The 9,807-nt window shown below is 31.6% G+C and overlaps 1 protein-coding gene across 1 annotated transcript; it reads left to right on the top strand.

The window, feature by feature from the left end:
* Positions 1-46: 46 nt before the first annotated feature.
* LOC110996719 lies at positions 47-8,643 on the top strand. The gene is made up of 11 exons (XM_045629293.1): positions 47-147; positions 735-939; positions 1,687-1,807; positions 2,290-2,466; positions 2,533-2,622; positions 3,242-3,397; positions 4,071-4,238; positions 4,508-4,660; positions 5,529-5,648; positions 5,721-5,839; positions 8,473-8,643. The coding sequence occupies exons 1-11, from the start codon at positions 75-77 to the stop codon at positions 8,585-8,587; spliced, it is 1,497 nt and encodes a 498-aa protein (XP_045485249.1). The 5' UTR covers positions 47-74; the 3' UTR covers positions 8,588-8,643.
* The last annotated feature ends 1,164 nt before the right edge of the window (positions 8,644-9,807 follow it).

The raw sequence follows: 9,807 nt of genomic DNA, 5'->3' as shown, positions 1-9,807 counted from the left end.
TGTGTTATCTATCAAATGATTGTCATTTATAAAATTTTCGACGTTTCATAAATTGAAAAATTAATTATTTAAAGATGACTTCATTTGCGGATCTTTCAAAGCAAGTTAATTTAATCGATGAATTAATATTGGCTGAAATGATATGTGGTAAGTATTCTACTTTGTGAGTACATAAGGAATTAAAAATAGTTGCTAGTTAATATTTCTTGGTCACAAATATATGGTACACAAGAATCATTGTAATTATCATTATTTTGACTAAAAGGCTTATTGCCCTAAAAAATATCAATTCCACGGACGCAGAAGTGTGTTTACCTCGTACTTTTAGGGGCGAGAGTTTTTTGTTTATAAAGCTAAAAACTATACATTGGTTGCGTATAGGTAAAGTCAGTCAAATTAAATTACCTTTAACACACATGTGGCAATTCTCTTAGCTTTTCCAAGAAGTGACAATGCCGCTGTAACGATATTTTCCCGTAATAATAACATATCATCAATCAAACTGTCACTATTGCTTTTGCTTTAGACGGTACAAAATTATATTCAACAATCCAAACCCCAGCTTCTATATATTTTTAAAAGGATTTTTTTTTATATATAAATATAGAAAAAGGCAACTCCAGTTCCTCAAATAAACCCAAGATTAGAAGATTCGTAAGAAACCGTAGAAAAAGGTGAATAACACTTCTTTATTAATATTAATAAATGGATAATCCAGCATTTTGTAATTTCAGGTAAGAAGGACTATTACGAAGAGTCAATAGAGTTTAGCAAACATCTCCTTATTTCGAAGTATTGGTTTTTAAGGATTTCATGGAAGAATAAAAGGCGGTTCTTGTTAATGCTTGTAAATGATGTAAAGAGTATCTTGACGCTATCTTTGTTCTTGAAATCAATATGGAATTGTAGACCTAAAGATGCCGTTTCTTCAATCTGTGGGTATGTCGTAACTACTCACCGAGCTACCTTCTCTACTACAGGTCTCTTCTTCAGGGTCACTTTTAGACAGCAGCTTTCATGCTATGGCCGTGAAATCATCGTATATTTGTTATTACGGATCATAATGATCGCATCAATTTGGATGATGACTATAATACATTAAAACGTGTTAATTTCAAATAGTTTGTACTTTAACTCTTGTTACCTTCTGTGTTTTAAATAATGAAGTAATGGTGAACGTATACAGTATACTTGACTTTGTGTTTATCATTTAATTAACGGTGTAATTAGTTAACGGTGATTTCTCTCGTAAGATAAGCTTTGAATATTTTATATGTTTAGAAATAAATGTATGGGTTGATTATGCATAGTACAATACGGCCAGGATTCATACATACAGTTGCTTAGCAGATTTATTTACGTACTTTGTGACCTAGATTTTGGTTTTGGATATGATTGTGATTCGTCAATAGTGATGAACACTGATGGGAACAATATTCATCTTCTGTTTAATAATATTTTGTTTTAAAATTTTGTTAATATTTTTATACCACTGGGTTTTATTGATATCTTATGAAAGTAATAATGGTCAATACTTCAGAAGCAAATTAATTGGACTTCTGACTGAATAGGCTTCAAAATATAAGCCCGATTTGAAGAATTATTTCATCATAAGAATCCTACATACATTTAGCTATCCGTGCGAAGCAGGGATAAACCGCTAGTTTATGTATGTTTTCGTTTCAGCAAAGAAGTATGGAGCAGCTATGATCTGGTCCCGATGGACAACAATAGAACAGCATTACCATTAGAATTGGTAGAAGATGCCATGATAAAGGAACAGAATTGGTTTTCGAGACTTGAATCTGTATGTTGTATAATATTTTTTAGTTTAAAACACATAGGCACTTAACTACGAGATTATTAAATATAAACTATGTATATGGTATATATATTCGACACAGGTATATAGTATTTTCCTTATATATATAATACTGACTTACTAACTTTGCTCACCCGGCAAATCTGAAAGCATCATGATTTAAGAGATTGATGGTTTCAAAAATTCGTCAACAAAACGTTGATTTTTAAGTTGACAAAATTTCAACTTTTTGTACTACTTCCAGAAGAAAACTAAACTTTTTGTTATAAGTACAAAGCAAATTAACGGCTAGATTGATTTTTTAGTAATTATCTATTTTATTGCTCAATATAACAATTTAATACTTATTCACCCAGCCAGTATTTTTTGACATTCTAGATTCTAGAAAAACCTTCATGCTAACTAAACAGTGACTGAGAAATGTATTTAAGCTATTATACGAGTAGGTTTATTTTAAATATTTTAAGGCCCAGCAAGCTCTCGTATTGTCGGAGCTTTTGACAGTAGCTGGAGGTCCAATAATCTGGGAGATTCTTAGAACAGCACAGATGATATATGAAGAGCATAGAGAAAAACAGCTTGAGGAAATTATCGAATACGCTGTAGTTAATGAACCCGAGAAAGCAAAACCAGTTGTTGAACAGGTAAGGTTAAATTTATAGTTAATTAAAGGTTCAAATTTTAAAAATTATATTACATCAATGTTTCAGCCTAAAAAAGATATTCCGCGTGGGAAGGGATCCTTTTCCCAAGGGCAAGAGAATAGACAAACGCTTCTCCCCGGACAAGCCCAAAAAGATGTAATGTCTTCTATATAATGTAGTACATATTTAAATTTAATACTATTGTACCGGATTTATCGGTATGAAACTATAAAACTGTTGTAAACTATAAAACTTTAATCTCATAGAAATATGTAGAAGCTTACGAAATTGTATAGATATTTTTCAGGAGAATTTTATATTAAATAAAGAAGTTTTTATTTATCTCATTGGTAAAATTCAATGAACTAGGTGTTTATCGACAAACGTCAAAACTAAAACAGTTAGCCTTTACCGCGCTTTCGCTGAAGCGGCCACTTCCACAGATGCGTTAAAACTGAAAATTTCAATGTCACAGACACAACAACATTTTGTATATTCGTTGAAAATATAAAAACCCATTTTTAGCTCTTACGTATAATTTGTTAGACCAATATATTATGTAAATACATTTAAAATTAAAATCTTTATTCAAAGTTTAACTGCGAAAGTATTAAAAGTATTATTATATACGAATGCACCTTTGCGACATATTTTTCATTTTTCAAGAAATTTGTTCTTTGACTAAAATTTAGCTAAAATACTAATCATGTTTTGTTTATATGCATTTCTGAATATAATTATTAGGTATTCAACCAGATTATTCATTAATTTCTAGTTGGAAACAGCATTAGCCAATTGGAACTTTACGATAAAAGCTATTCGCGATAGTTTTAAATTGGAAGAATTAGAAATGACCTTCAAAGACGACACAAAAAGAACAATTTGGAAGGTGAACCGACCTAAGCCTGAAAATATCGAAACTGTTGATCTTGTAAGAATTTATTTATATTTTGAAGGTTTTGTTTCGAACCAAGTTTTTACTTTAACTCTTTAGATAAAGTAAAAAATTGGTAGTTAGTTTGACATAGACATACAAAGAAGAAGACAAATTGAACTGCGAGCCTAAGATTTTAATCTAAAGTAAAAGTAAATTATTTTATTTCTTTACTTTTCTAAATCTGTTAAAAATCGTAATAAAAAAATATGTGCAATTCACACGCGATAGAAGTGAAACCTTTAAAAACAAAGTTTTTATAAATAATCATTTTAAAATTAAACTTTTTCACTATCTAAATGTATTAAACTTTTCATTAAAAACAGTATATTTAAATGATAAATTTTAATTTTTTAAGTTCAATATAAATCTTTAATTTGACAAAAACTAAACAAAAGTTTGAAATTCGATAAAATGAAAAAGCAGCAGCAAAAAGAGGCTGTATAATGCCTCTCATCTCATTTTCTCCCACATTAAATCTTACGTAGTTATGTTTCTGTCTCTATTTACTGTCGCTTTTTCCTTTGCATCCAGTTTGTAATCACGATTCTAAAGAAGTTTCACTTCAATAAATGGTGAAGTCATTGTATTCGATCTATAATACAATATTTAAGTTTAGCAGGTACTCTAATCGCATAAACAAGGCAAAGTCATAAACTAATTATTGCAGTTGCAGCTACTGCCGTCAATCATAGCCAAACGAATCTTCTTATATATTCCACAAACGCAGTACGGAGATTTATCTCGAGTGAACAAGTATTGGTCATTTCTCATAGATGAGATAAAATCGGAAACGCTGACCAGACAGAAGATTAACATGGATATAGAAAAACTAAAGGTGAGGTTTTATTATGGCATTAAAAACCACGCCATCTGCCGGTAACTTTTAACACCTTTCAAACAAAGATAATTTACCTTGTGTTTGTTTAAATTTAAAGTAAGTAACGCGTTTTTCTACCTCATATTCGACATTTTATTGTTTGGCAGTATTAGCTTTTTGTCGTCATTGTAATTCGTCTGTTCGTTCTAAATTACTAAACGTAATGATTTTGAAACAAAATTATGATTATATATATGATATAATGTAATTCAGATAAATATTTAAAGGATACAATTCTTCGACACGATCATGAATTGGATATGGTGGAAACATTAGGCTCAGAGCTGAGTCCTTCGGCGTTGACTTCACACACGAAACCAACAAGCATTACTAATTCACTTCCGCTACCCAGTAGGAGAGGAAAACCGAGAAAAGCCAATGTAAGTGGATTTATTGACGCCTACTTATAACACGCAAATATGGCGACATGTGGCTAGGTTTATCCGACCTTGGGAGTAAATAAGTTTAAAAAGGCTATGAAGGCACGCATGCTGCCAATAATTCATAGATACTGTTAAAGTTACGGTGACGAATTTAAAGGAAATAATGTCCAACATAAAATTAAGAGGCTTCTTTTTGGGATTTGCTGTAAAGGTCCTACAAAAAGTTCTTAAAAGAAAGCGGTAGTAGTGTTTTATCATTCAAGTTACCAATACCATTTACGTAAGCTATTTAATATCTCCAAAGACTACATAAATTATCTAGAAAATATTAAAAAAAAAGAGATACTGTTTATGTAGAATAAAAAAATTATTATGAAATAATACAGTCAACGAGGCGACACTAAAAAAATACATTAAATGTTTCCAATTTCCGTGGTTGCGCTCGTTATGGAGAAGATTTTATAACAACGAACTAATTACTAAAGGGGGGATCCTCGACTACTCAAATCATGGCCGGCCTGAAGACCTCAGAGCCTTGATTGATTCATATCCAGTAGTATCAATTGTAGCCGTCGATTGTAGGTGTAAGATTTAGAAACGCGAACGCGAACATTTTAACATACGGAAAGCCGTATTTTAAAATGTTCACACGTATCGTTTCGGCATCTTGTCCTATTTATAAGGAGTTAAATAAATCAATGCCTAACTGGGCATACAGAAATCAATAGTAGTAGTTATGAGTTATTGTTTAAAAAGTTACATTACAGTACCTATTGCCTAATCCATTTTACAATAAATGCATCCAGTTAAGAACGATACATCTCAGTTCATACTCTACGAATAATTTGCATTGAAATTTTTTTAGACGTTCAAGCCAATAAAAAAATTATCAGATCTACACAAAAGATTACACCAACGCGGGGCTGCTGATAAGAATATATGGAAATGGTGTTCTAACATTCTAAAGTTTAATAAGGAAGACCTTGTTAGTATTAAATTATATTAACCTATTTCAAGGATATTCCTTAATCTGCAATAAAATATATATTCGTTCTAGATTCAGAAAGATAATGAGGGCATATTACCATTGGCGAACTTAAACTTTCCGTGTCCTCTAATGGCCTATAACATTCATATACCATTGGAATATCCTCTTGTATTGGATCCTACATTGAAGTAAGTTTATTCTGCAATAAATTAAACCAAACAATAATCACTTTAACATTTCGCACACCCAGATCAATACTGCACTAAGTCAAAAAATCCCCGAATCGACTTATTTATATAGTTAAATAGGCATTTTTTTCCCGCACATACCACAAAGACAGCCATATCTTTATTTGCTAAAACAGCCAACAGATGTCGTGCTAAGTCTCTTTTGGTGAATGAATAACTGCCTAGTCGTACCACGAATAAGAATCTAATTCGAGTTGCAACTTGTTCCTTTATAGAAGCAGCATATAGTGACGTTACGTAACAGTGAATTATTTTGTAATGGTTAAGTATTGTTGAATGAAGTAGAAAATTACTTCGAATTATTTAGATTTAATGCAGTGTTGGTGAATTTCCTGCTTCTGCTGTTTTGATAGTATTTCTAAATAATACTGTATTGGTGACGAGGGTATGTTATATTTTTTTAATTATTCAAAAATAGTACAGTGTTGTTTGATAAAGCTGAAAATTAGTCAAATAATGCACTATTGATGGTAAACGTGAATAATGTTATAATTTCTGGAAATAGAGCAATATATTATTTTTTAATACTCAGAATTACTACTTATTATCTAAACTAAAAGAATACTTTTGAAAATTGGTTTTAGAATTTATTTTTAAGAAGATTTAACATATTTTTTGAGATAATGCAGTATTAGTGAATGAAATTGAATATTTTATGTTATTTGGCAGATGATGAAGGGTCGGGGTCTATTGTTGCTTGAAAAGGCATTGGAAGCAACGGCAATCGAGGCTGCGTCAACCACTTCACAAAGAAAAATAGAAATTTGTGTTGAAAATGAAGCAAAAATTTAGATGCATCACCATCATCAATCGTGGTATCACCAGTTACATGATTAACTATCACGGTATCACCTGTTGCAGCATCAGCTCTCGAGGTATCATCTATTGTAGCTTCAAAAAAGTCTTGACACCCGAAAAGAGTAATGAAAGAGATTTTATAGATGATTCGGATCCGAAAAATACAAAAACTCCGGCCACCTGTAATACCTAGACGGGTATCTTCGTCTTCCTGCTCAAGTACCTCTTCAGACTCAGGCTCATCGTCATCAAGCTCTAGCAGCTCAAAGTGCTCATCTGACAATGAATCCAACAGACCAGGCCCATCGGCAGAAGATACCCGAAACCGAAGCGGAGCGCGGTGCAAGTGAGATCGGGAGTTGTGTCCTTGCATACATTGAGTTGATACTTGCAAAAAAGGATCCTAATAATGATGTGATGTCATATTCTATAGCGACAATTGCTTTCGGCAACAAAAAAACAAATACTGACTATCTTTCTATGCTTACGCAGTTAACAACATGCTTAGAGTTAATTCCATAAGACATAATTTCTTCCGCGGGCATTCTCGAAACGAAGGGGACAACGTCCACAGTGTAATAGAAAAATAGATTAAAAGATACTTAAAATCTGTTCCTATTTATTGCCCACAGCAATATGCTACTTTAATTCGTACTGCGAAGAAAACAGGAGAGCCGTATCATGTAAAAGAACTTTTACACAATAACTTTTATGACCTGAAAGCCCTTCAGGAATCTTGGGGCAATAATTTTAATGTGGATGAGGACAATAACCAAGTCAAGTGGATTGAAATCAAGCAACTTCGCGTTGAAAAGCAATATCCTTTGAGTTTCTTCTATAAAACATCGTACAGTGAGACTAATTTTAAGAAAGTTTGTGTTCGAAGGCGCTACAAAGATCAAAACTTTTCTCCGCAATTTCTTAAAGCATATACAGAAAAACAACCTGTGGCTGAAAACAAAAAGAGAGATATAATGGAATTAATTAAAAAATATATTTTTCCTACTAATTATGTCAACTCAGTTACAAGACAGCATTGAATTTAGAGTAGCACAGCACTTACAGGAAACGTAATTTCCTTCATTGAATTGAAAATTTCATATCTAAGTATCCTGTGATTATTTTATTTTTTATAGAAAGTTTAAGGTAGTCAATAGATAATTATGAAAGTAAACTTGTGATGTTACATTAATTTTTGGTTTAAGATTGCTTTTTTTAGACCCCAAACATGTAAGACTGTTTTTCTTCATAACATAATATAGCTGATCACACTGTCACAGTATATAATAAAAGTGCATGCTGATTTTCATAGATTCCATTGTTTTATTTACTGTTTTATGAATACATTCTTGAAATTGAAACAGATAATTCTTTGTTGAATATTTACGACAAATATATTATGATAGGATTACACTGCATTATTTCAGAATCAATCAGTAAGAACGGAGTAAATAGAAATAATTTTTATTTTATTGGTTCAATAGTTTTACAACAGTGAATCAACTCGAAAAGTAAGGATTAAACACTTTATGTGAGTTTTTTACAGTAATTAACTAATGTTTATTGATAAGCATTTGGTTATTTACACAATATTTAAAAAATCTTAGTAATAACTTTACATCTTATATGATAAAACAGTTTTTAGTCGATACTCAAAAAAGTTATATTTTGACTTAGTGCAGTATTGATCTGGGTGTGCGATTTGCCATTTTAATTTTAAAATTATAAATGCTTATTGCTTATTAATAACTATTCTATTAAATATTATGTTTTAGTCTCACTTCAAAGGATTTAGAGAAGAAACGATACAATAGATGGAACAAGGATCTGTCTTTTCTTTATCCTGTCACCAAAGTGCCGTCTTATATTTTCTCAACAAATTTTAAATAGTAATAGATAGATATCATAGCAAATGCCAGGGTAATTTTCTTTGTCAAAGTTAGAGATCATGAAACGAATTATATTTTACTTATAACAAAATTGTATTTTAATGTACCTACTATAGTTATTCCACCTTAGCTTAGTTTAGCTATAATATTGGTTAAATGTATTTTAGATTTTTCCAAAAGGTGAAAATTGATTTCAAAATCGTTATAAGTGTCAACATCAATAAAATATTTATGTAAATATTTATAATGAAATTAAGTGGAATGTAATAAGAAATGATGAAAAATAAACAAAATTAAGAAAGACATGAAATAAGAAAATTGTGAGTGAGGCAAAGTCTGAGAAACTGTCAAATTAATTGTCCCGACGACATTTGCTTTATTTTAAAGTTGAACTCCGATTTATCTGTGCTTTTAAATTTGTGCTTATTCACGTGCTCAGTCTGTTATGCCTGTGCTTATGTTGCCCACTGCGTATGCCCAATTTTGCTTTTCGGCTTTGCGTTTTGCATTTTTACTAGTTCCTTTGTAGATTTATTTTTGTAGTTCTATTTTAAGTGTATTTATTGATATTTTTCTTAATCACGGAGTGTACACAGGGATACACAACACACGCTTGACCTTTGACTACAGTACAGACTCATGAAAAAACTATTGACTCTTCCTTACTGTTTCTTGCATGTACAGTCCAATAATAACGTCGTTTACTCAAGACGTGGACACCCTCTGCGGACCTTCTTCCGCCAAAGAAGCTGGGGTGGCCACAGAGCAGGCGGGAAATAATAACCGGCTATAATATCTTTCCTTCAACTCATAAACTCTTCCGTTTGGAGTAAAGATTCTTGGGTCATGGGGTTTTAGTGCACAGGTGCAAATTTAAGGTAGATAGTACCGATGACACCAGAGCTGATCCTTTCCTCGCTGAACAAATAAGTATCGCAATACAGCGCGGAAATGCTGCCAGCGATAAAGGTACACTAACACAAACTTTTTAAGTATGGTTTAATTTTCTGTTTATTAATTTATATTATTTTTCATTACTATGTACGTTAAATAATGTAAATTCACAATTTAAATGTGTTCGGGAATTTGCAACCATTAAAATAGACAGGCATAATCTCTTTAGTAATTGTCATAGTCGAATTGACAGAGAAGTGACGTTCTTTGACGTCAAAACAAAGAAATCGAATGCCTAAGGCATTAGGCATTAGATGTCATTTCATT

The sequence above is a fragment of the Pieris rapae genome, chromosome 8 (assembly GCF_905147795.1).
Source record: "Pieris rapae chromosome 8, ilPieRapa1.1, whole genome shotgun sequence".
In the NCBI taxonomy this organism is placed as follows: Eukaryota; Metazoa; Arthropoda; class Insecta; order Lepidoptera; family Pieridae; genus Pieris; species Pieris rapae.
Note: the sequence above shows the minus strand (reverse complement) of the source record. Positions and strands in the feature narration are given on the sequence as shown.